Raw genomic sequence first — 27,976 nt, 5'->3', positions numbered from 1 at the left:
TAAGGTTATGCCTAAATTGCGTTGGACTCTAGGTGTGCTCATACACCCTAATGATTTATTTCCGATTATCAAACTTGTTTATAGTGCAATCATTCAAGATTAAGTTTTGCTTATCTAGACGCCTTTTAATAAACTATACATACAGTAATCATCTTCATCCTCCTCTATGTGAACTAATTGTAACATAATGATTTAATTTGACTATATAGATACAGAAGATCCTGTGTTTATCAACTGCCCAATGTCTCCAATAGAAGTTGTCACTGATGAAGGCTTTGCATATGCCAACGTGTCATGGGATGACCCCCAACCTATGGACAATTCTGGCATGTTAACAGTTACTCAAGTGAATTATCCAGGTGATAGTTTTTATGTTGGAACTCATTCTGTTAACATAACAGCTGTAGACGAAGATGGTAACATTGGTATCTGCTCTTTTACTGTGATTGTCCAAGGTAATCAATGTTTGTGTTGAGCTTGTAGCAGCTTAATGCTTGCTTATTATCATGCACTTTATTCTTCTGTAGTTTTACACCTGTACATTATTTATTTCTCATTATACTGCCATTTTTAATGCTATTCCTAAAATATGCAGCATTTCAAGTCATCACAACATATTTCTTTTCTAATTTCAGATAATGAAAATCCAGAATTCAATTGCAGCATTGGCAATGTATTAGTGCAAGTAGATATGAACAGTTCTACTGCACAGGCTGATTGGACATTACCAGATGCTACTGATAACGTAGGTGTCGTCAGAATGACACAAAGTCATAACCAGTCATATTATTTTCATATAGGCATGACACTGGTGACTCACATGGCATGGGATGATGCTGACAATCAAGATTCATGCTCATTTTATGTTATTGTGATAGGTAATATTTGTTTAAATTTAATTTTACAGAAAACATCCAATTAAATAAGATTATATAGATATAATGTCATATATAGTTATCTGCTCCGATAATTCAATGTTAATTCATTCAGTTCTGAATATGCCAAATCCATAACAGCTCTTCTTTTCATATGTATTATACAGATAAAAGTCCACCAGTAATTTCAGACTGTCCTGATTACCCGGTTATGTCCTACACTGACCCTGGCCAAGCTACTGGCACTGCGAACTGGACTGAACCAATAGCTTTTGACAATTCAGGTTACCTCAACTGGTATAAATCCAATCAACCATTTTCATCATTCCCAATTGGTGAAACATTGGTGTCTTACAACGCAACAGACAACAGTAGTAACACGGCTATCTGTTTGTTTTCGGTTGTTATTGTTGGTAAGTTTGCTTTAAATTTAGTTCTATGGTTCATGTTTCATGCAGATTACATATTATTTTTGCATCTTAGTAATAGTATAATCTTAGTTGGCCACTTGCTGATCCTCATCTTCTTGCAAATAATAATAAACTTTTAGTATATATAGAGTGTTATAAAAAACATTTTAGTTACAGTTAAAGTTTTTAACTTAGAAACGTTAGAAAGTACCACCTTCACTCTTAGATTAAAAGAAACAGAAAAACAACCCTTCCATTTACGTAATATTTTATGTTGTCTTTAACAAAAGTGGAAGAATTTGCTTTCTTAAGATGACAACAAATATATTACATAATTCTTTTTCTTGTTATTTTTGTCCAACAAACTTAGACAACGAAGCTCCCATTTTTTATACTTGTCCTTCAAATATTACTATGGCTACTGATCCTAATCAAGCATCCGCAATAGTGAATTGGAGTGACCCAAGTGTTTCGGACAACAGTGACGAACTCTTGTTGAGTGGTCAGTCTCATATGTCTGGTGACATGTTTAGAATAGGGCAAACATTAGTTGTATATAATGCAACTGACCCTTACAACAACATAGCAGTTTGTTCATTCATTATTCATATTTATGGTAAGTGCTGATTTTGTTTTATGATACATACAGTATGTTGATGTCCTGTCATAATGTCCTGTAAGATAACAACCACAGAAGAATTCAGCCCTCCTTGTTTAGTATACGAATTGGCGTGACCGAGTTATTTTCCACAATGTTACCTGTGTTGAAAATCATGATAGTTTATTAAACATGCAAACACACCTTTTATTTGTAATGATAGTATCTAAATCTTGGTTTCAAGTAGAACATGACACTTGTAATTGAACAAATCAGCTAATCTGCGTCTTTTGATTTTATTCACTCGAAATGTTTTGCATTACATTTTGTATATCTTCAATTTACTATTGTTAATTTTCAATAGATGATGATGACCCAGACCTGCAGTGCCCATCTGACATTACAACTAATACAACATATGGCCAACATGACACATACAATGTCACCTGGAGTGATCCGATTGTAAATGACAATTCTGGTGAAGTTATAAAACCAACGTCCAAGTACACATCTGGAAACAATGCTTTTAACATTGGAACTACTGTTGTTATATATGATGCAGTTGATAGTTCAGGCAATGCAGCAATGTGCAACTTTACAATTACTGTTACTGGTAAGTATTCTTCCATTGTTTGTTGTATTTCAATTGAATATAATTTTTAAACCAGAGCATTGTTATGTACCTTTGTAAAGATGAAAACACAAAACATGGGGCGGAATTTCAGTTATTCATAGTCCAATAGCTGATCAGGAACCAATTTAATTTCCAGGTATTTTTAAAACATACGCCACAGTTTTTAAACGTTAGTTTATTGTACTTCTTATAGTCACCCAGTGTTAGGTTAGTATTTAAAATATAATTTGATATTCACATTAATTTATTTACATAAACATTACAGTGCTCTATTTTATTGTAGATAAGGAAAATCCAGTTATCAATAACTGTCCAATTGATACGACAGTAAACACTACTACGGGACTACCGACTGCTAATATCTCTTGGATAGAACCAACAGCAATTGACAATTCTGGGTATTGGAGTCTCACAGCAGACATGGAACCAGGAAGTGATTTCCCAATTGGAAATATTGTGGTGACATACACTGCTGAAGATCCATATGAAAACACTGCTACGTGTTCATTTACTGTCACCGTAGAAGGTATGTTAATACTTTATATTCTGAACAAAATGATTATGAAGTAATCAGTAGCTTTGCTATTATACATAATTGAAACAAGTAGGTTCTCAAAAGGAAAAGAAACAATCAGGTAAATCTAATCTGGTACATTTACTGTACCATGTTTATGTATTTGTTTAGATGTTTATATGTACATTTTTTTAAACCTGTAAATAGTATAACTGTTATTATCATTGCGTTTTTAAGCATCAGGAAACCATATTCATGTTCGCCAATATTGTTTTCATGATATTGATGATTTGTGTTATTAATATTATAGATAACGAAGCACCAGTGTTTACAGTTTGTCCTGATAGTCAGTCAGTAAACACTACTAACGGAGAATATGTCGGTGTTGCTACATGGAACACACCAACAGCTAGCGACAATTCGGAAACTTTACCAATTATCGTTGGCTCACACAACACCACATTTAAATTCCCAGCTGGGAATACACTGGTACAATACACTGCAACTGATCCATACGATAATGTTAACATGACGTGTACTTTTACTGTTACAGTTGAAGGTATTCTTTATTTTCTCTTTTGTGGGGGCAACCCACTTTTATTGCAATGATAAACAATATGGTGAAGGTTACAGTATATATGTCTATCTATTTATCAATGAATATTTAAGTGATATTACACAGACAGAGATTAAAAGATTATATAAAATATTTTGATATTGTGTTGAAATCTAGATAAAACAAACATGTATACAGAGAAAATTTATATTACAGAGCTAAAACGATATAAAGATTGATATTCAGTATTAAAAAGAGATTCGATATAATATAAATATATATGATAAAATGGTATATTGCATTATAAGATTATGTTTTGTTTGAATACTTTGATAAAATTGTATAGTTTTACATTTTGAACATAATATTGCTTTTATTAGGTATTCTTTTTAGTAATTTTTCGCGTTGATTCATTTCATCTTCAAGTTGTTATTACAATAACATTAATACATCATCCTATTCAATTGTAATTCTGATTTTTTTCCACGTTATTTTCTTATAATTTTTCTTATGATATTCTATATCTACTCAGTACACTGTGTACAACACGATATTAAATATAAAACCTAAAACTTCTTTTGTTTCTCTGTCATGAGCATCTGATTAAACATTGAAGCTATTTTATTTTACAATTATGATAAAATGTTGTCATCATTTGTATACGTTATAAGCCTATGCCGCTGTGCCCGTTTTTTCACATGTATATATTTGTTGTAACCGGGGATTCTACATAATAAGCTCTGCTTCTGAGATCCCCTTTCCATTCTTTTTTCTCAATGTTCCTAATATATATTTTTAAAAGAATTGAAATAAAGAATGAATATTATGTTTCATTTAGTTATATTTATCTAAAAAACTGTAACTCACAGATAATGAAGCACCAATTATTACGTCTTGCCCTGACAATATTGAGACAACTACTGATACTACAACAGATTCTACCACTGTGACTTGGGCACCTGTTACTACTACCGACAACTCGGGTGTAGCACCAAACATCACTACTAGTATTGAGCAAGGAGCAAAATTGTCTATTGGAAATCATACCGTTGATGTAACTGCAACAGACAGTTCTGGAAACATCAACGCTACATGTTCTTTTAACATTGAGGTTTTAGGTAATGAATTTAAATTCCTATATAATTTACTCATCCTGGTATTAAAACTGTAAATGTAAATTTATTCTAACTTATTAACCCTTTAAATTAATAACTCAACATAATTAGAGTATACTGGTTTCATTATGATAATTATTACTATCGAAATGAAGTGTATAAAGCAATATTTGTCATTACTTAAATTTATATATTTTTGCAGATAAAACTATTCAAATAATCATCTTAATTTAATTCTTGTAGATGATGTACCGCCTGTACTTACATGTCCAAATGATACACTTGTTATGCTTGGAAATACAAGTTCTACTGTTGTTGTCAATTGGACACCAGCTAGTGTTTTTGATAATTCTGAGCTGGCTATAGTGCTTTATTCTTCACCAAAGATGAGTGGTGACAAGTTTAATATTGGCACTTTTGTTATTACTTATACTGCCATTGATGCTTTTGACAATACAGCTACGTGTATCTTTACAATAAATGTTAGAGGTAAATGAAAAATCAACTCAATTTTTGTAATTTTATATAGCGATTCAACATTTACTGGGATAGGTACTTGGCTGTAGGCGATGCAAGTAGCATAATACATTTCACTGGCTGCATAGACAAGTTTTATAATTAAATTAATATAATTAAAGGTGCATGACCAAGTAGCTTGTCATATGATGCCAAACTGTAGAATGGTTATAAGGTCTGATCTGCTGACCCATATACAATATTTAAGACTGTATTGATTTTTTTTTTAAATAGATTTGGAATTACCATATTTTGAAAAATGTCCGGAATCGTTTACCGTAGGAACAGATCCTGGATTAGCAACAGCTAATGTGTCATGGGTTGAACCAGTTGCTATTGACAACAATGGTATAAAAAGAACAGTGCAGAATTATTATCCCAATCAGATGTATAATATTTCAACATACACTGTGGTGTATATTGCTTATGATAACTCAAATAACAATGCAACATGTGAATTTGTCATTTCAGTGGAAGGTAGGTATAACGCAATCATTTGAATACCTAAATATATTTTGAGATTGGTCAATTGATTCCCATTCTTGAACATTTTTTTTGTAATTTGAACTTTATAAATTCAAAACCATTACCCATTCACACGTACAATACAAATGTAACAACATGTAACCGAAATTGACTTACAAAGCTTTCAGACGCTAGTTTTATCATGGTCGGTATTATGTAAAATAAACGCCTAGATTTTTTTGTCGTCCTGGAAAATATTCGAATTGAGCTCAGGTATTAGTATAATAAGACATTATTAAGTTGAAACACTGTCTAGAACCTGGACTATATATAAACGCCATGTAAAAAAAACTCATGATACCGCATTGGTGTCGACCGTACAAGAGTTGACACAGAAACATTACTTACACGTGTGTACCACGGTTTTGTGTGACTCGAGTATTATTATTAATTAAGTGCATCTAATGGCAGGTTTACATCTTTCATACCCAGCTAACTTCTACCAGTACAACTGCAGTGTGTTTTAACCTAAAGTATAAAACATGTTTCTGCTGTTGTTTCTGGTTTTAAAAATAAAATAATTAAAAAAATAGATAAATAACCTGTATAATATCAAAAAGAAACATTACTTTTTGTTCTTTTTTTAGATAAAGAACTTCCTAATATTATATGTCCTGGTAATATAACAAAGGAAACAGATCCTGGAATAGCCTTCACATTAGTAACTTGGAATGTACCTGTACCAACTGATAATGTAGACATTTTGCCAACCAGCGTAGTGCCGATTCCTCTCGTTTCTCCTCCTGTAAATATTTCGATTACTGGTAATGTGGCATATGAGCAAGCTTACACAGCAGAAGATACTTCAGGAAACATTGCTTCCTGTACATTCTTTATCAAGGTTGAAGGTACTGTACATTCTTCAGTTTCTGAACCTCCGGGTTTACATTAGTTGTTTTAGAGAAACATGAATATGTTGAAATCGACATCTTACAAGTGTTAATAATAATGATGTTGAAATTTACCAGGGACGTTGAATTGTTGCAAGTAAAATATACATTGTGTAATGGTAATATCTGTCACTCATGTGAGAGGCTTGGGTTCAAAACCGCTACGATTTGCTTGTATCTCCAGGCAATGTTCTTTATTCTCATTGCCTCGTATCTCGTGTTTGATCCGTGTGTATATATTTATCGTGGTACCATAAACGCCATGGCACATGATTAAAACACCTAGGGGATTGTCTATCTTTGTGCGGACTGTGGTCCTATACACTAAGCCTACTGCGAGAGCAGTCTTTTACTGAAGAGTTCATCTCAGAAGACACAATAGACAAGTCAGTAAAAGAGATTTCATTTGATACAATTTTAAGGTATCTGGTAATATGATTTCTGGTACAAAAGAAAAAAGAAGTTCTAATAAATAATTCTCAACATTGTGTATAAATATTTTTTAACAGATAGAGAACCACCTGTGATTACTGACTGTCCTCCAGATATGAATTTGACAACATCTTCAGGTGTAAACTACACTACTGCCACCTGGACAGAACCAACGGCAGAAGATAATGCAGGAACTCCAAAACTTGTAACAACACACAGTAGTGGAAGCAAGTTTTACATAGGTGACACGATTGTAACATACACAGCTGAAGATGATTTTATGAATACTGCTACATGTAATTTTGCAATAACTGTACAAGGTTAGTGTTAAACTTTAATTTTCTACTTCTACTTTTTTATATTTTATTATTATTTTTTTTTTTTTTTTCAAAAAGTTTTCCAAAACAAAAAAGCATAACAAAAGCCTTTTAAATAATAACAATGGTAATAAGATAGCAATAACGATGTAAACCAATTAAATAAATATATAATCTGGTGTTTCACTGTAAAATTAAAATGTGGAGTTGGGGATTAAAGACAGATCAACATTTAAAAGAGTATGGTATTCTTCTACAAGTGAAAATAATAATAATTTGATGATTAATGCTTACGTTTAACAATATATCAGGATTATTAACGTCATATCCCAAAATGATGGTTTGATAATTTAAACAAAGTTATACATCCTCCTATCATATTCTAATGATATCCCCCCATCATATTGTAATGATATCCCATATGTTATTTGCTAAGTTACACTCTATTAATAAATGTTTCATTGTCTCACTTTCATTTTACAATAGAACAGTTTTATATATATGTATGATTTGTTTAGATATTGAACCGCCAGAGGCGTTGACCTGCCCAGATAATGATACCTATAGTACAGACCCTGGAGTTCCTTACAAAAAAGACATTAATTGGACAGTACCTGTTTTCCAGGATAATGTACCTGGGCTCTTAGATTACAGCAGTAATATAAATCCGTCATCAAATACATTTCAACTCAGAACTACAATGGTGACGTATGAAGCTACAGACACATCAATGAACACTGGTTATTGTATTTTCTACATAACAGTCATTGGTAAAAAATTACATTGCTATTTTTTAAAAATCCCTCCTCATCCCATTATGGCCGTTATATTGAAGCCAAGATGGCGGATATTAATGGCCAAATGTCATACAAACATTCCCAGTATTCCCAGTTGCAGCGGAAAAATGTGTATAATGAATGAACGTACAAATTCCCTCTCTCTTGTTATAATACAGATGATGAAAACCCACACATATCATGTCCTGATAATGTGAATATCCATGCTGGTGATGGGTCATCTGTAGCGGTGGTCAAATGGTCGCTGAATATGACTGACAACACCGATGACTTACGAGTGTCTGGGACCGGTACACAGTACAACCAATCTGGACAAGAGTTTCCAATTGGCGTAACAACATTAGAGTATGTGGTAACAGATGGATTTGGAAACATGGATAACTGCTCTTTTACAGTAATTGTTATAGGTACGAATATTTAGTCATTTTTTTACAATATAATATGAGTGTGTTATGTATCAAACCGCCACTTTCTTAACATAATAGCAAGCATTAAATACTGTTATGTTATATACTTGATATTTGAAGTTATACTTTTTATAGATAAGCAAGTTCCAGTATTTAAAACATGTCCAGATAGTATTAGTACAGAAACTGATCCGAGGGCATCGACTGCACGTGTAAGTTGGGACACTCCTGAAATTGAAGATAACTCAGGTCAAGTGTCACTAGTTGCGTCAACGAGTTCTGATAGTTCGTTTAATATTGGAACCACTTCTGTTGTATACATTGCTAGTGATAACAGCAATAACATTGCAATATGTTCATTTAATGTCACGGTTGAAGGTAATTCAGATAAAAGAATGTTTGCAATAATACTGTATTCGAAATGTTACACTATTAAAAACCTAATTTATATGTATGTGCTAGACAAAAAATAACTATTAACACAATTTTTGTTCTAATAGATACCGAAGCGCCTGTTTTAGAGTGTCCTCGTGACATCATTGATGTAGCAACCACCACATTGGGAATCAACATTACTTGGCCAGATCCCAGGTATACTGATAATTCTGAAAAACCTGTACATATAAGTTCAACACATACATCTCCTGATGTATTTATTTTTGGGACACATACTGTAACGTACACTGGAATTGACCAATCAAAAAACAGCGGTACATGTCAATTTGAAATCAAAATAGGAGGCAAGTATTATGAATGTTCAAAGAACAGAAATTGATTGATAATGAAGATTCGCCACCTGCAAATTCTTCATATATCTTATCTTATCTTTGGCAATATGTAAAGCGCAAGCATCTGTCTAAAAAAGATGCTCACTGCCCTACTGAACAAAGAACATGAAAAAAGTTACAAATCTTAAACTACTAGACTACAAACATTACAAATACGCTACATGTTTTCAGGATAAGACATGGTAAATAAATGAGTCTTTAAGCTAGACTTGAATGTATATAATGTACTAGAGTTTTGAATATGAGATGGCAGGCGATTCCATAGCATTGGAGCACAGTTGGTAAAAGAACGGTCGCCGAAGACATTTTCCGTTTTATGTCCTTGTAGGAGATGACAGTTTGCAGAACGAAGTCCAGTGCGTTGAGGAGCATAAAGATGAAGCAGTTCGGTGAGATACAATGGTGCTAATCCGTAAAGAGCTTTGTAAACGAGAATAAGGATTTTATAATCAATGCGTTGCTTTATCCTTAACCAGTGCAAATTAAAAAGAACAGGGGTGATATGAGAACGGTTCCTTGTGAGGGTGATGAGCCGTGCAGCTGTATTTTGTACAAGTTGAAGACGGTGTAGTTGATAGTCGAGAGTTCCATAGAGAAGTGAGTTACACATATCCAAACGCGATGTAACAAGAGAGTTGACAATGAGTTCAGTGACTTCTTTGGTGAGATATTTACGTATCTTGCCGATATTACGAATTTGGCAGTATGCAGCTTTGACAGTAGCAGAGATTTGAGATGTGTTAGACATTTCTGAGTTAAAGATAACACTTAGATTGCGAGCATTATTTGGAACAACTTGCGAATCACCGATGATAATGTTATCAATAACAATTTGTGATCTGAGATGCTTTGAGCCAATGATGAGAAATTCCGTTTTACTGTCATTTAATTTTAAGAAGTTATTGCGCATCCATAATCTGATTTCAGAAATACAATTTTCAATCTGTAAAATACTTGCAGAACTGTCATGGGGTTTAAAGGCAAAATAAATCTGCGTATCATCAGCGTATATATGAAATCTGAGATTGTGTTTTCTCACAATGTCATCAATAGGATATGTGTAAATGGTGAACCACTGGGGTCCCAGTACCGATCCCTGCGGAAGGCCAGATCTCAAGAATATTGGCTCTGACTTAGCATTTCCAATGATGACACGTTGGGAGCGGTCGCAAAGATAAGATTTTGCCCAGGCAAGTGCAGTACCACTTAAACCGATGTAATTATGCAGCCTTTTCAAAAGAATATTTGAATCAACAGTATCAAATGCTGCGGAAAGGTCTAACAAGACAAGAGCACATATGTCACCCTTGTCCAACGCACACTCACTCTGAACACAGAGTAGCGCGGTCTCAATGCTATGGTGTTTTTTGTAGGCAGATTGATAGCATTCTTGTAGTTAATGTAATTCTTGAAAAACTGAAATTCTTGCAGAAACAACTATTTCAATTAGTTTAGAAATCCATGGCAAATTAGACACAGGACGATAGTTTTTCAATTCATCCTTATCAAGACCGTTATTTTTCAAAAGAGGTCTCACGTGGGCCTCCTTCAAACTTGTTGGAATACAACCCGACTGTAAGGACGAGTTTACTAACTTTGTGAGCACAGGAATAAAGGTATCAATACCCTCTTTAACAAATCGTGTGGGTAGTGGATCCAAAGAACAAGATGTGCTTGGTGAGTTCATGATAATTTCCTTCAGTTCTTCATTTGTAGTTAATTCAAACTTATCAAGAATATGCATAGATGGCTTATCCACTGAAGCAGAGATGGCGATCGGGGGAAACATATCTCTAATTGTCTGGATTTTCTGAATGAAGAATGACGAAAATCTGTTGGCAAGCGACTCATCCGAGGGTGAGGTTGGAAGCGGAGAATTTTTACTTTGATGAAGCAGCTTATTCACAGTCTTGAAAATCTGTTTTTGATCAGTAGATGCTTTCTCGATCATTTCAGAATAATATTCCCTTTTAGCATTATACATGAGTGACAATACAAACTGTCGCTGTTTGCAGTACAGTTGCCTATCAATCTTAAGTTTGGAACGATGCCATTGTTTCTCAAGCAGTCGTCGTTTATGCTTTTCTTCACGAATGGAGTCATTATGCCACGGTGAATGTGGTCTTAGAACAACAGTACGGGTTCTTGCGGGTGCATGATCATCAAATATTGAAGCAAGTGTCGTATTATATTGATCAACAAGAGGCAATATATCAGATTTTTCAAACCGATTGATAAACAAATCAGAGCTACTAAAATCCGAACAGAGGGATTTAATGTCAATGGCTTTCAAGTGACGGGTAGTTATGGTTTTTCTAATTGCAGGAGGACTTTTCATGTTCAGTTTGCAGACAATAGACTTGTGAACAGGTTATTTCAGCGAATCCGAAGATATTCCTTCTTTTATGATGGTATTGGCAAGGATTGATTCATCTTCCCGCGTAATCACTAAGTCCAACGTATGACCCTGACGGTGTGTTGGGCCACTAACATGCTGCAATAATCCATATGAGGAGTGTGTGTCATTGAAATTAATAGTCTCAGTGTCATCTGGTATATCCATGTGGATATTAAAATCTCCAGTAATGATAATACTTGATTTGTAAAGGACGTAAACATCCATTAATGCCCGAAAATCCTTGATAAAATCACTGAATGGGCAGCCAGTGCTCTTTGGTTGAGCGCGATAAATAACAATAAGACGAACGGATTGAGAGTTGTCTGTTATTTCACAATGAAGAGATTCAAAAGACTTGAATTGTTCAAACTTCTGAGGGGTAACATTCAAATTCGCTTTGTAGAGAAAACTTACTCCTCCGCCACCTTTTGAAACACGCGGGACATGGGTAAAAGCAAATCCTTCAGGAGTGAAATCAGCCGTAGAGTCAATAGATTTAAGCCAGGTTTCAGAAATAGCAATAAGATCACACTTGTTCTCAATGATGAAATCAATAAGAGCAGTCGATTTGTTTCTGACCGACTGTGCATTTAATACACCTAACGTAGCATAAGAAGTTCTATTTTCAGTTGTCTGTAGATTAGGCTGCAAAGTGTTGTTTAAGTAAGCCGAACGTGTAATAGAACGCGAAAGATGCTTTAAATGTTCAACGTGAATACCGGTATTTGATTCATTCAAATTCGGCTTTCTAGGTTGAACGGTCTATTTCCAATAATAACGGGACATGAGTTTTGAAGATTATATTGTAAACATCACAACTGGGTGGCCTCCTACTATTCTTCCCTCCTCGTTTTCCTCGGCGACGGCGAAACCATTTCTTATTTAATAAAACTGAATTGTTGAATGCTATAACCTTGTGTATAATAATATCCGAGTATTGATTTTTGTTTGTGGTTTCAAAACGTAGCGATAGTAGTTCAGCTTTAGAATAGCTAAGCTTGTTTTCGCGAACAATGAGACGGTACACATGAGCCACATTTATATTCAAATGTTGGTTAGCTCGTTTCTGTGGTGCAGCTAACACACTGGCCTTACTTAGGCCTACAACAATTATCACTAGAAAAACCACAATATTAAACAAATTGCATACCATATCGGATTTCTGTCACTTCGAATGTTGTATTCTTGTAAATTAATTAAACAGATCTTAGAAAATCAATGAAAATTAACGGTAAAAAGTCAAAACATATCAGAGCTAGGAAAGAGTCTTGCTACACTTCAGCGACCCTATTCACGATATAGAGAAATATGAAGAATTTGGTGGCGAATCTTCACTAGTCAAGCCTGCTACATCAATGAAAAACAATTTTCAGACAATACTTCTTTCCGCTTTCTGTGTCAACATCGTTATATAGTATCTAAGTATGACGTAGTTAATGTACTGTACAATAAACCTCAAATATCCAATTCAAGTTTAGGATTAATTTGTAATTCTCTGAATATTAAATTAGAATAAGATCCAAAACTGGCACATTTGTTTATATTTCAGTGTGTTTCCTTTGGCTAATAAACAAATCGAAAGCATCTGTACAGGTTATTAATAGATGCGTTGCAATAATTAAGTTTATTTTCACAGATTCGTGTACTTCTTCACCTTGTCAAAATGGAGGAACTTGTGCACAGTTAGAGACAGACTTTGAATGCAACTGCCCTGTATTGTATGAAGGCAACTTATGTCAAATACCACCAGGTATCTATATTTCTTCTTAACGTTTTCCGTCTTCCGACATTACGCTTTCCACAATTTGTTTCCGTTTTTGTCTGTTTATGGCAGGATGGTTTGTTATTGTGTTAGAGTCTACATGTCCTTGTAAGTCTTTCTTTATTTGATTCATCCAGTTATTTCTTGGTCTTCCTACGGGTCGTTTTACTTTCCTGTTAGTTTCCTTCATTGTTTGTTTAAGGGTATCATCCGGTAATCGAATTATGTGTCCATTACCATTTTAGTCTCCTTCGTTTAATAATTCTTTTACTCCATTCTTCTTGTTTTGTTATCTCGTATATTTTCATGTTACATACTCTATCTGTTAATTTAATATTTAACATCTTTCGCAACATCCCATTAACTATCGGTGTTTCTTCTATATTACCAAGTTGATATTATCGTAGTACAAGACCGAATTGTATCCTATTATGTCATTTTGCATTGTATCTAAATATTGCTATAGAAGTGTTTCCCATTGTTATATTATTATTTAAGAACGAAGGGCCATTTAACCTATTACTTTGAATTTTTTCTTATTATTTGCTAGTAGTCAAAACAAGATCTAGAATAATAAATGAGTAATGATGATTCATAATGCACGCTTCACTGATGTTTAGTGAGGTTAATAATAAAAAATATGCATTTGAAACTAAAATGTACCGACGTGTATCACCGTTAAACCATATCACCGTTAAACAAACACTAATATACATAATAATATATATTACATAATCTTTAGGTGAGCCATCAGCAGAAATTCAACCTTTATCGAAGAGTGTTAATTTGCAAAGTACAGTCACATTTGGATGTATTATAACTTACTCAATTGATTGGCGTTGGTATAAAGACGACGTTGAACTCTCATCTGAAACACAAAGTCTAAAGTATCTTACAATTAATGAAGTAAGTCTGGAAAATCAAGGCTATTATTACTGCAAAGCATTTGGAGTATCACCACATGATGGCGTAACAGATAAGTCAATGAAAGCAGTTCTGGTTATTAAAGGTACACTTATTATAGTACTTACTTCAAAGCTACTAGAAAATAGACATATAGTGTAATTTAAAAAGGGATCATTTTAAAGATACTGTCTGCTCAGAGGTGAATATATAGAAATAATTTGATATCCTCCAAAGGAATATTTTTTTCTTAGTTTATATTTCCAAAAAATAGTCCAGGGAAAAAAAAATAGATATAGATATAAACTTGTATATTAACTCTAGAAAGGCAATAACACTCAGACATACGTGTTGATGCCATGTTGACCAATCAAGTTCTGGTATTTAGGCTACATTGGCCAATATAATACAGATATTGCCTACTTAGCGATGTAATAAAACATTTGAGATCCACCGAGGGGTTTTATTTTACTTGGATATCAAATTATACAATGACAGAAAGGCAGTATGTGTTATATTACATTTTCCTAGCGTAGTTCTACCTTAGGGCCAAAAAGTTACTTAGATCAAATATGCACATTACCCTTATGCCTTTGTATTAACATAGAATGTGCAGTATAAGAAAACATATACACTTAAGTTTTTAAGTATTGTATATGAAAACTTAATACTTTTATATCAACATAAATTGAAGTTTATTTATACATTAAAAGAAAGAGTAATTAAAATCGGTTTCCACATGTTATAGATTTTAATATTCATTATCATTATAGATTGCATCATACGCAACACATAGAGATATTTGGTATGGTATTCTTTAGAAATAGCTATTGCTATTGAATAATAATAATATGGGTGCAGTTTTACAATTCTTACTAACTTTTTATCTATTAATTTACAGATGCTATTGCTGTGCCAACACAGTTAACTTTCCTCAATTTTCAATTTACTTTGGCAATGAATAACCCTTCCTCTGAAGAATTCAAAAACACTTCTACTAAAATTGCGAATTTGGTAGGTTTTTATTAGTTTAGTCTTTTTGAAAATGGTTAAAACATTATATTTATTATAGCCTGAACATATCACCTTTTCCAAGAACTTTTACATCTACAGTTTTCACATTATTTTAGTTTGTCAGTTTTATTCATCTCTATTGATTGATTTTTATTTGATATTCAATCAAAATTGTAATGGATACAACATAATTATACATAATAAACAAAAATAGGGTGTTATTATCTTTTAATAGGCTTGAAAGAAATGTTCATGTCCGTTTCTTCCTAAACTGTCATACTTCCTTTTATGTTTACAGTTAACTGAGAGCATAAGTATAAGTGATATATTTGTTCAAGTTCGTACTCTAAGATCTGGAAGCGTGATTGCTAATATCAACATATACACTCCAAGTTCGGATGTATCGTATGACAATTTCAGCAAAAGTTTATCAGAAGAGTTTACCAAGTTAGGAAATGAAGGAACTATAGATGCTGATAATATTGCCATATTTAGCACAGGTAAGCACATGCATTTAGGTTTCTGTTTTACGTTTTGGAAAAAATACATTTTAAATGACTTTATGTGTTTATATAATCCATTTTTTTAAAATAAATGGGTTCATTCATTTATTTATTAAAGAGAGTTGTGAAAAAGAGATCATAGATGACTTAACATTCGAAACTACTGATGCTGGTCAAAATGCATCCTCCAAGGAAGTTTGTCCAGAATCTAAAATTAATTGTAAGTTTGATTGTTAACATTTGTTTCTATAATTTATATAATATACTTAACAATGTTTGGTAAAATAATTGCATGGATGAATGATTTTAACTAATGCATTATTTTCGCAATCTACAAATCAAATGGATTGTATCATTTGTGTAAAGCAGCAGATTAAATTATTGTACTAATTATTAATTTGGACTGAGCACCAAACACTTGAATATTAAGTGATCAACTACTGACTTATTACAAGGCTGTAGTAAGTCTATTTTTTTTTCACCCAGAAGAGCCCATTGTAGTGATCATTAATTTTAAGACTAAAATACTCTATCTTATTTCCACAAATAGATGGTACGTCACTTGGTTTGTGTACATGCTATAGTGATGGCCTGTCAGCTGCTGTTTGGCAAGATGTAATATTACAAGACTGCGGTAGAGATGCTACAGCCGATGAACTTTTAGAAAGGTTAACTATGGTGAGTTACACAGGTGTAGTGGATTTAGATTGAATCGAAGAAAGTGATAAAATAGTTTGCAATATTAATTACACTTATTAATCTATTGAAACAAGTGCTTGGAGTAAGAATACTGTTCTCTTACCTACTAACATCTGTTTTATTAGCAGGAATGATATATTAGAGATATTTCAACTTCACTGCTCTGATATTATAAATATTAGTTCAAATTCACCATTATTTTAATGTTAATAATTATTAATAATTGATTTTGATGTTAATGTTACTGTTTTGTGTATTACAAATTAATTTCTAATTTTTGTTTCTAATTATAAATATATCTGAAAAATGTTTAGTAGTCTACTATTATTTTTCTGCCGTGTATTATTGTTTACTTTATTTTGTGATTCTAGTACAGTTCTTTAGTTTTTGTTAGCGTGATTAACAGTAGAGTGTTAGCATGTAGCCCTTCCCAGTGGTTAAAATCACAGTATAAATGTGGGAACCCAATATTTATTTTATATTTGTGCAGGTGACAGTTACTGAAGAAAATGCCAAGGAAGTAATTACAGCAGTCAACAACATTACAACAACTGAATCAGATACTATTACACCAGACGGGTTGGAAGCAACTGCAGATATTATTGAAAGTGTTACTTCTGTAAATTCAACATCTGCTGAAGTTAGTTTATTCATACTTTAAAAAAATATTTTGATACCATTTAAGTGGGTGATTAGAGTAGGGATAAAACCACAAATTGCTATTTAATTTTAAATTACATTACAGGTGACATCAACTTTAGTTGACACTGTTGCTAGTCTTTTTAAAGTGGATGAGGAGGTTCTTTTAGAGAGTCAGATGGAAACACAGGCTCCTAGTAGAATTGTTGAATCACTTGAAGAACAATTAGCAGTTGTTGATCTTGAAAATGATAAGTATGAATTTGTAACGAGCAGTGTAGCAGTACAAGCTCAGAATGTAAAAACCAATGAACTCGAAAACACTGGGATTGGATTTGCATCTTATCAATCGGCAGATACTAGTGTAATAGTAAATGTGACAGGATTTAGTGAGGAGGATGAACTAGATAGTTCCGCATCTGTCAGTATCTACATTCCTTTGACAATTGCTGAAATGTTTGCAACATCTAATGGTATGTGGTCAACAGTCTAGTAATATTACTTTTGTGACCATGTAAATGTCATTATAATTATCTTATGAACATCATTGTTTTTCGAAAATAGGAGGGTGCTGTACATTATAGCCCATAGCAAAATTATGTTTGTTTATATTGAACAACGGGAGATTATAACAGAACAGAAACTATATTTATTTAGTAATACTCGCCAGAAAATGTATCTATTCTTACTTTTTTTTAACAGGATCAAGTGCTGCTTTTCGTATTGTTACAGTAGTATATAATGATAGTTCGCTCTTTCCAACTAATCAGTTTAATACTGAGAACAAGCGACCCAATGGTCAAGTTATTTCATTGTCAATACCTGGAGTAGAATTGAACAATTTATCAGATCCAATTATTACAACATTTATACCTGCTGAGGTAAGTAGACAACCTGTTTCTAGAGCGTAGTATGTTTCATTAAAAAAAAATACAGAATAAATAATGATATTCCTCTTTATCTTGGCTATACATATCTTGAATAGAAATATCACTTAGGAACGTCGTAAATTTAAGACCATAATAGTAAACTTCTCTAATTGGACTATGAATTTATTGTTTTAAATGTCACATTTAAGATATACACACATATTGTTACATTTAATCTCCCAATAAACACTCTAGTTGTAATAAGTACTTTGTGTATAGGGATGTTACATTTAAGATCCTAATAAATCGAATGGAATATGAATGTTAATTGTGGGGATATCACATATCCTATTGAAGGTAAACTTCACCTGACTAATGTATATCATGTGATGTTACATTGAAATTCATGATACACTTTTATAAGTGGAAGCATATCTTCTGAAAGAATCACAAACTGGTACAGAGGTATTTTAATGATATACCATATACAAAAAAAACCATCGCAGTACATGTAATAAGGTTATAAAAAGTAATGTATAATGACTGTAACGTGTGATGTCTGGTTTACCTTTCATGTATATAAAGTTTGTATAAATTCGTTTTTCCTACTTCTAGATATCCGAAAATAATAACGAGACAGAGTGTGTTTTTTGGGATTTTGAACTTGATGGTAATGGTGGCTGGTCAAGTGCTGGATGTTACTTAGCTAATGGATCATTAGATGGCAGTGACAGACAAATTTGTCATTGCGACCATTTAACAAATTTTGCAATTCTTATGGTAAGTTATGTGAGGATATAAATTCTTATAGCATAACACTCAATTTGTTTTATTACTTAGTATGTGACACATGTTGTTATTTAATAATTATGCACCAGCATGGCAAACATTTTAAAATAATAGCATCTTGATTTGAGTTTGAGTTGAGTTTTTATTCCTCAATTATTTGGCACACACTCTTTGGCAATATGAGTAAACCAACTGATAACTAGACCAACGTATTGGAAGAGAAGAGAATTGTAAACAAAAACACATTTTGTTTTCATTTAGAATTTTTATGAAAATCCTAAACCTCCACCACCATTGGCAAAGTACATCACATACATTGGTCTTGGTGTTTCAATTGTTTGTTTAATTGCAACCATATTTACCTTTACTGCAAACAGGTAAGGCTTAGTTCATGTTATTACTACAAGTTTGAGTTTGCATACAAACATGTACTTTATTAATTTCTAAAAATTCAATGTATATTTTTTGCTATATCTGCTCAATTGAGCTCAGATCGTAACACTGGTCATTAGACACAATTGTGATTATCTATATGTATGATCCTAGTGATCATCGTATTACCTGGGGTATTTAGTAATTTGTTGCAATACATATTTACTTATAACAATACAGTATAAAACGCAACCATTTCTTTTATTAAGAATAAATAATGTATTCCAAAAATTCAAATTTTGATCATTTGTATTAATTAATTTTGCTAAAATGATTCATTGTTTTGTTTCAAAACAACTGAAATTCCAAAGCTCTAATAATGAGTTTCCATCTACAAAATCTTATTACAAGTCTTTTGAATTGATTTTATTTTTCACAAGGAAAATTCTGAAATATTATAAGCATCAATATACAACTCCACTCTCTGAACGCTTAATTCAATTTTGTGATGTTTCTTTTAACTTTTCAGGAAGCTACGAAGGAGTAAACCCCAGCAGATCTTATGCCACTTATGTGTATCATTACTCTGCTTGTATTTGATATTTCTTGTTGGAATTGACAAAACAAAAAAAGAGAGCACTTGTACAGTCATCGCTGGTCTGATTCACTACTTTTTGCTCACATCTATCTTTTGGATGTCTGTGCAGGCTATTAATATGTATTATTCATTTGTTAAAGTTTATGATACACATGTTTCTAGATTTTTTATGAAAGCCTGTCTTTTTGCTTGGGGTAAGTAGCTCATCACCCTTACTGTGTTGTTAAGAAACACACATAAAACTTAACATTTTCAAACACAATGCTATAAACACTATTTAAGTAGTTAGGTAGTTCAACCTTTTGTTACCATATTTTGTGACTACCAAAACAATGAACATAAAAGTTCAATAAAAGTTGGTGGATAATTTTTGGTATACTGTAGCGTGCAATAAAATCCGGATGTCAATGGATACACCAAAAACATACATATTTTTAATGTATGATGATATAGAAATGCTTTAGTATTGCACCTTTTATTTAAAATCTAGGGAAAATTAAATTAGGCAATGCTTTATCTCCCACATTTTGGAACCATCATTATACCAATATTTAATCATTGGGCCGCATCTTTGTACGCAGTGAGCAATGATAAATATATGCTTTATTTATTACAACTACTTTAAAACATGGGACATATCAAACCATTAAAATTAATATTCAAAGAAGTGAACAAGTGGTGAAAAAAATTATGAAAAAAAATGATGCAAAATTCTAGTAATAATAAAGTTGATTTTGAAGATGTAACGATGAAAATGTTTGTTAATTATAGTTTATATAGGTTATAAAATATTGTTTACAGGTCTACCGTCTGTGATTGTTGCGATAACTGTTGGTGTTGACGTCGACAATTATGCCAATACAAAGCATTTGTAAGTGACAAGACCAATTAAAAAAGAATCCCTCTTTATTCTTAATTAATTCAAGCTTCTAACTGTGCTTTATAGTTGCCTCTAAATAAATATTATTGTTTGTAGGCATATGCAGTCCTATATTCTTTAATATACTACAATATAGAAACCACTTACATTATTTTTTTTTCAGTTGCTTTCTTGTTGTAACCCGTATGTATTACAGCGTAGCATTACCTATTGCCATCGTGTTACTCTTCAACGTGGTTGTATTTATTATGGTAATGTACAGTCTAAGTAAACTTGGTAACGTTGCAAAACAAGCTCACCGAATTCGAAAGAAAAACAAAGGCATGCATTTACTACAGAATTCAGTGTGTATATCGGTAGTTATGGGAATGACATGGCTTATTGGATTCTTTTCAATTGGTAGTGCCTCCGAGATGATCCAGATACTCTTCTGTATTTTGAATTCCTTTCAAGGATTTTTTATATTTCTTATGTATTGTTTAAGAAGTAAAGATATTCGTAAATTTTGGGTAGAAAAAACTCGTAATAGGTTGAAATCAATGTCGTCAACTTTTAAAGGAACCAAAAACAGCACTCTGTATTCCAGTGGACGTAAAAGTAGTTCAACTGGTTTGAACACATCTAAAAAAGTTCCCGAGTTTTCATCGAACCAAAGAAGTTCAGATTTTAGAAACTATACAAATAGCAATCAGGTATCCTTTGCCAAATCTTCAAATGTTTCTAAAGACTTAAGTTATCGGAGATAGCAATTCAACACATGGTTTAAAAAAAACCCCATGTTTTCACACCTTCCTTTAGATATACTTTGTAACCGCCATTTTACTAATTTTTAAAATACTTTGAATGTTATATAAAGCCGCTTTTTGTCCTTTTCAAAGTATATTGAATAATGCACAATAGATACTTTTTAAAAGTCTCCATTCCCTTCTCCTTAATAATTTAAAAGATATTATATTTATAATTGACAATTCCTCCTTTTCTCCTTAAAGTATCCCTCATTAAGTGTTTTTTGTTGTGTTTAATATATAATAATCAAAGTTTTTAGCTTTTTTAAAATAATATAATGAAAATTTGTATATGCACTTATTACGTTATTATTATTATTGTAATAGATTATAATAATATAGTAATATTAGTTAAATTATATATTGGTATCATTAATACGTCTCATAATAGCGTAATGTATATTTACATGCTCCTAAGTATAATTATATATACTAAAAAAACGATAGTAGGACTGGAGCTTAGTTGCATAGCCATTGCTTCGCTCGCTCCCCCTCTAGGAAGTGTAGACGATGGTTCTCGGAATGATAAAAATGTTCTCCTTGTACGTTTTCTGTCGGTTACCATTATTGAAAATGCTTGACATTCGTATTTCCTAATGTCTGGTTCATAGAAAATAAACATAATACGCTCGCCTACCATCTAGGTCGTGTCCAAAACTGACGGTTCTCACCTATTAAGAGGATACATTTTGGGACCCAACAAATTGTAACTGGATAGGAATTTTAGCAGAAAAATAATGATAAATAATCGACCCGGACTCAAGAAATTGAGAACAATTGAACATTTAGCAACCAACTCGGTATCACTCACAGTTTATATTTATTTAGTATTTCTTGGTTGAAATAGAATCCTACACTATTCAAAGGTGTTTTGAAAGGCTACGATTCAAAATAAACACGTCACAATGTATTGCAAACTATAATGCATTATTCGTTGTATCTACAACTGTCTACGTTCGTCTACAAAACACCAATATAAAACCATTTGAAACAGATCAAGATAAACGTATATAAAGCACTATTTCTAAATTTATTTATTAGTTCCTGGTACATACAACTTTGTATACTTTCAACATTTTAAAACCATGTTGAAGATATTGTTTTTAGTAAAACATTTTTAGTTTTGATTGTATCAGACGATTAGTGTGCCTACCTTGTGTTTACATTTAAAAAGAAAATGTTACTAACATTTCTGATTTTGATACTTGGAATTTCTAATCTTGTCAATTCACAAAGTGAGTATTTCCTTCCTAGACTTTATTCAATATCTTGATCTGGTCGTGAGCATTTTTTATGTCTGTAGTCAAGTTCCAGAAGACTTTATAAGGTTTTATTGACACATTTGTAATGCAAAGTCAAAATGTCAAAATTCAATAACATGTAACCGTTCTACACGTAACACGAAAGAAATACAGCATCGACTTAGTGAGTGGGGTTGATAGCTGCAGACAGATAATAATAGAGAGTTCAAATGAAATAGTTGGCTTATATAGATTGGTGTAACTCAAAATAACAGAGTAATATGAATACATTATTGATAGAGTTTCTATCAATACTGTATTCATATTTGGATGTCATTAAGCATGGTAACTTTAATGATCAAGGGATACTCTTTGACTAAAGAAACTCAAGTGTTGAACCTTGATTAGAGACTTAATTATTTATCATAAAAATGCAATATTGTCCATCCTTCTTTGTGTACGAGCGAACGATTCTTCACTTATTCTTAGACAATTTAATGTTGTCTTACTTGCAATTGTAAAAACGAATCGTCATTCTACTGTGTTCAGTTAAAATGTGCACATAATCCGTTTTGAAAGAAGTCTAGTAAAACTTGTCACGGATCGAGTTTGTCATTTTGTTGTACTCTTATGGTATGTTGGCGTTGCAGGTATGTCATTGCATACCATGTGGTTCTTAATGTGACGCGATATCACCAGATGGACGTAGTTATTTTAATCCAATACTGGTAATGGTACTCATAACGTAAGTAAATTGTAATGATCAGTTTTAAATCTACTTTTATCAATCAGCAGATTGTGTTTACAAATAACAACTGCAGATCGTGAATATTATTCATTAATCTATGATGTTATGCAGTGCTATGATTTCAGAACCAACTTCACATTCGAGTTGAATTTTCATTTTTGTTTGTTTTTGTTTTGTTTGTTGAATTTGTGAAAGGGGCGGGGAATTGCGTGTTTTGTTTGTTTTTGTAGACTGTGATAGAGAATTTAGTTCCATTAAGAATAAAGGCTGCTATACAAAAAAAAACCTGACTGATACGACTATATATCATTCTTCAATGTGTGATAAATAATATATTACGAGGACGCTGCTTTTTCAGAGTTGGTTCCAGAGTGAAGGTTTACGATAGTTGTTTTCTTCCGGCCGGATGATTTTTATAATTTTTTTGTCGAATGTTGAGTCCCGATGAAAACAGCAATTGATGCATATATTACAATTTGGTTTTTGTTCTTATCAGCTGATCTTGATCGTCTCCCTAAGACAATGTTGATTGATTAGCCATGCAGGGCCGTACCACTTTACTAAGATGAGTTTTACAGAATGAAATACAATGACACACTAACAACAATGCTGTATATGTTATCAGAATAATAGCATTAGGAATAATTGTATCAACTAACAATAGGTTTAGTTGATTAACAATAGAACAATTATCAACGCTGTGAAAATTGTAGGAAAAGAGTCAAATTTCCCTATAATACAAAGGATGATTTTGAGATCATCTTACTTTAAAAATCAATGCCGACGATGTTTGATAAAATGAAGAATTAAAAATAACATGACCTTGTAGGTAATTAATTAGGCATTACAAATGCCGAAACAGCCATAAAAATCGGTCAAGATAATAACAGAGTTACATTGAAAAAACCTTAAACTACCTGTGTTTTCTGTGATTTCATGCCGTTCATCGGAAATCGCCGCCCGGATTTGATACATTAAACAAATCGTAATGGATGACAAAATTGCCAAATAATTGCGAAAGTCAGAAGATACAGTCGCTTTCACGACACACAAACTCTTGAGAAGGAAGGTAGGCCTATTGGCAACTTAAGGTACAACGTTGTGTGAATATAACTAATGTACTTTTTAAAATGTTTATATTATGTATAACAAATATAAGGGAAAGTTACAGTTCTAAACAAAAAATAGGTAATCGAATAAAATTCATGAAGTGAAAAGTTACTCAATAATAATTAGTACTTGAGTATTCCTGCTATTGGAGAAGGTCACGTGATAGGTTTATAATAACGGAAAGTAAACAGAATACGAGTTGGCAGACGACACATCATGTGAAAATGAAAAATAAACAAAGAACTGAATAAAGTTAATATATCCAATTACAGACCATCGACTACCGTAGGCCTACAGAAAAAAAAAATCATGGAAGCAACTATTAATTACATTTTAGTGTCCCCCAAAAACATGATAAATGAAGATTAATAAAATCAGACTTTAAATTGGCCATTTTGCAGTTTTAATAAAGTTATTCACTTCTGTACAAAAAAATCCCCTAAATTATTTCACTTATAAAAAGAGAAAAGAAACATTTAATTTTAACAAAAAAACATTGTCTGACAGACAATGTAAGTATTTTTTGTTTTACATTACATTTTTACTACGTGGCCTATAAATAAAATTAGTACCTATACATTGCTAGTGTCGGTTGTAGTTGAGTTGAAATTGTAGCTCTTAATAATAATAATAATAATAGAACCTTCTGAATGTTGATACTCTTCTTTTCTTGAACAACACGCAGTTTTGTATACTACTACGATCTGTCCACAGAATCCTAAAAGGTCATGTGTTTTCTACGGTGCCATTTTTAATGTAAGTAGGTTACAAGGATTATTTTTGAGAAAAAACAATATGGTAACGTAAAAATATAATTAACGAGCTATTCGAATGTTGAAAGGCCATTCTGGGTTGAACAAAACTATTAAATATATTTAAAAAAATACATGTAGCCTATGTTCCAATGATTTCACTAACTTAGTGTTTAATTCGAATGGGCAAGGTCAGGTATATCTCTGCTAAAAAGGCACCCAGAGTTCTGATTTTAGGTGCAAATTATATGGTAGTGGGGTCACCAAACATATTGGTATAACTAACATTTTGATTGCATGGTGGCCATTTTGGATGTCAAGATGTCACTTTTCAGGTATATCTCTGCTAAAAAGGTAGACAGAGTTCTGATTTTTAGGTGCAAATTATATGGTAATGGGTCACCAAAAATGTTGATTTTGAATACTAAGTAATACAAGGTATGCCTACAATAGGCTAAGAAGACTGCTGTTTACTGACTACCTGAAGTAGGGCCTTGCAATGCCCATCGACTCAGCCAATGGCAGAGTCTAGAGAGGCCTAGTTTACCTGTTTACTTCCGAGTTAGTATTTTTTAATTTTAAAAATGCGAAAATGTGGCATGGCAAACTTTAGAAAAGTGGGTTAATAGAAACAAAATAAGCGATGTCAACATAACACGAGCGATGTGTAAACAACTTAACATGAGCGATGTGTAAACTCAACACGAGCGATGTTAACATAACACGAGCGAGGACAACTTGACATAGTTATATGTCCGTCCTGGCGTGCCATATTCTTCAAAATTTGTATAAAAATGATAGTAGTTGATAATGTATTTGAATGAACACATGTTATTTGCCTGCTTTATATACCGATATTAATTCTCTGATTATACTTTCGTTTTTTCTTTTAGGCAATGTGTGCATTATATCGTTAGGGCACTGTCACATGATAGAATAAAGTTTACGTGACAAGCGATAGCATTGTTTTGATATACAATTAATAATGTTATTGCGAACGCTACCACCAATCTGACACGATTGTACACAACAACAACAAATAATAGAAAAAGTGTTGCAGAAATACATATTTGTAGGTTTGCTGTGTACACTTGTAGTGTAAACGCTATAATCACAGAATGTTTTAATAGTTAAGTTAAGATTAGATAGTTTTATCAGTGGTAGTGACATTGATGGTGCTTATAACTCGACTATTTTGAGTGTGCTGGTAATCTAGCAGGTGCTGTAATAAATTATCGAGCATAGAATATTCTAATTAATAAGATATTACCTAGTAACTTTAATAATAGTAGTTGTGACATATGGTACTATACTCAGCTGGATCCTATTTTGAGTATGATTGTAATCTGGTGTAAAAGATGGCATATAACCTCAATATAGATATGAATGTGAAATGAATATGTTAAGACAAAAATACGTTAAGATATGAATTTTTTTTTCGACTAATATTTGGTGCTGTGTGAATATTAATCTAGGGTGCGCATCAGAAAGTGACAACGTGCATGAGAAGTGCACGTTGAAGTCTGCTAATCAGTCAGTTATAGAATTAAGAATTGAACAGTATTGGTATAGTAAAACGGACTTTAAAATCAATAGAAAAAGTGCACACACTACTGAAATTAGATAATGCACTCGGACACAAACTTTCATATCTGATATCTTGTGGAAACACGACTTTGGAATAATTTTATTTATTCTCAAAAAAATTTCATCTGGTTTCAAATGGATATTTAAACTAAATGTTAATTTTTTTGATAAACCAGTTGCCAACTCAAAAAAAGTTAACATTTATTTTAAAATTTTATTTATGTTTGTGTTTTTTTTTCTGTTTTTTTTTTCATTACATTTGTTTTTTATTTCAATGGTTTTTAATATATTGCTATTTTTTGGCATGAGGTTTGGTATCTTTTTCGCTACTTTGTAATTACATTGAGGGTTAGACTTGCTTTAAGCGTTGATACTTATTGTTTATACATATCGCGGATTCGAACTCGAACCTACTACGTATTTGTTTCAATGGTCACGGCGTTTTACTCACTCGGCAAAACCGTGATTTACAAAATACATTATGTTGCGAGGATGGGTGTAATTAATTAAAACTTCAACAACGCGATCAGTCGATACGGTTGACTAAAGACTGTTTTTTTGGCGGCCCGGCATGGTATTTGTAGATCCGGCCATGGCGGTACACAACAGAGGAGGTTGCGTAGTTTATACAGTGACGTAATATGGTGGCTGATACGTCAGATTACTGCTGTTTTTTGCCTTTGTTTAGTGTTTAACCTTAATTCAGGAAAGTGACATAGCCTATCGTGTGCGACCCCTCAATAAACATCAGTGTGCCAAATGTGGGCACGTACCGTTTAGTGGTTTTGGAGGAGATACGTAAAATACGCAACAAATTTAGTAGCATTAACATATAGATGGTTGAGAGAACATGTATTCATTTCTTTCATCTTTAATAATAATTTCAGGAATAATGACAATGCGTATTTGAAATAAAAGAGTGATACAACAGCGATAAGAATAAAGGTTTGGCA

At 32.5% G+C, this 27,976-nt stretch overlaps 3 protein-coding genes across 3 annotated transcripts; 2 read left to right on the top strand and 1 right to left on the bottom strand.

The window, feature by feature from the left end:
* Positions 1-7: 7 nt before the first annotated feature.
* On the top strand, positions 8-9,361 carry LOC144835404 (hyalin-like). Its single transcript, XM_078690489.1, has 17 exons — positions 8-32; positions 210-455; positions 636-878; positions 1,043-1,288; positions 1,656-1,901; positions 2,248-2,496; positions 2,801-3,043; positions 3,342-3,590; positions 4,457-4,705; positions 4,946-5,191; positions 5,453-5,695; positions 6,331-6,591; positions 7,143-7,385; positions 7,901-8,152; positions 8,338-8,586; positions 8,722-8,964; positions 9,087-9,361. Exons 1-17 carry the CDS (start codon positions 8-10, stop codon positions 9,359-9,361), a joined length of 4,008 nt encoding a protein of 1,335 aa, XP_078546615.1.
* Positions 9,362-9,531: 170 nt separating this feature from the next.
* LOC144835403 (uncharacterized) lies at positions 9,532-11,712 on the bottom strand. Its single transcript, XM_078690488.1, has 2 exons — positions 10,970-11,712; positions 9,532-10,729 (listed from the first exon to the last, which is right to left on the bottom strand). Exons 1-2 carry the CDS (start codon positions 11,710-11,712, stop codon positions 9,532-9,534), a joined length of 1,941 nt encoding a protein of 646 aa, XP_078546614.1.
* A 396-nt stretch (positions 11,713-12,108) lies between these two features.
* Positions 12,109-21,694, top strand: LOC144835402 (adhesion G-protein coupled receptor G6-like). Its single transcript, XM_078690487.1, has 15 exons — positions 12,109-12,151; positions 13,409-13,522; positions 14,277-14,543; positions 15,339-15,451; positions 15,750-15,951; positions 16,073-16,174; positions 16,505-16,632; positions 17,144-17,293; positions 17,399-17,765; positions 17,995-18,173; positions 18,777-18,941; positions 19,212-19,327; positions 19,852-20,114; positions 20,722-20,791; positions 20,964-21,694. Exons 1-15 carry the CDS (start codon positions 12,109-12,111, stop codon positions 21,544-21,546), a joined length of 2,862 nt encoding a protein of 953 aa, XP_078546613.1. The 3' UTR covers positions 21,547-21,694.
* The last annotated feature ends 6,282 nt before the right edge of the window (positions 21,695-27,976 follow it).

Source organism: Antedon bifida, chromosome 2, assembly GCF_963402885.1.
Source record: "Antedon bifida chromosome 2, ecAntBifi1.1, whole genome shotgun sequence".
NCBI classification, from domain to species: Eukaryota; Metazoa; Echinodermata; class Crinoidea; order Comatulida; family Antedonidae; genus Antedon; species Antedon bifida.
Note: the sequence above shows the minus strand (reverse complement) of the source record. Positions and strands in the feature narration are given on the sequence as shown.

Bases quoted from the DNA above. Each gene is read 5' to 3' on its own strand.
- LOC144835403 (XM_078690488.1), bottom strand. From the start codon at position 11,712: ATGAAAAGTCCTCCTGCAATTAGAAAAACCATAACTACCCGTCACTTG. The intron at 10,730-10,969 runs GTTAGTAAACTC...AAAACACCATAG, and splicing joins TTTATTCCTGTGCTCACAAA to CATTGAGACCGCGCTACTCT.
- LOC144835402 (XM_078690487.1), top strand. From the start codon at position 12,109: ATGAAGAGATTCAAAAGACTTGAATTGTTCAAACTTCTGAGGG. The intron at 15,952-16,072 runs GTAAGCACATGC...TATTTATTAAAG, and splicing joins TATTGCCATATTTAGCACAG to AGAGTTGTGAAAAAGAGATC. The intron at 18,174-18,776 runs GTAAGTAGACAA...TCCTACTTCTAG, and splicing joins CAACATTTATACCTGCTGAG to ATATCCGAAAATAATAACGA.
- LOC144835404 (XM_078690489.1), top strand. From the start codon at position 8: ATGCCTAAATTGCGTTGGACTCTAG. The intron at 33-209 runs GTGTGCTCATAC...TTGACTATATAG, and splicing joins TAAATTGCGTTGGACTCTAG to ATACAGAAGATCCTGTGTTT. The intron at 4,706-4,945 runs GTAATGAATTTA...TAATTCTTGTAG, and splicing joins TTTTAACATTGAGGTTTTAG to ATGATGTACCGCCTGTACTT.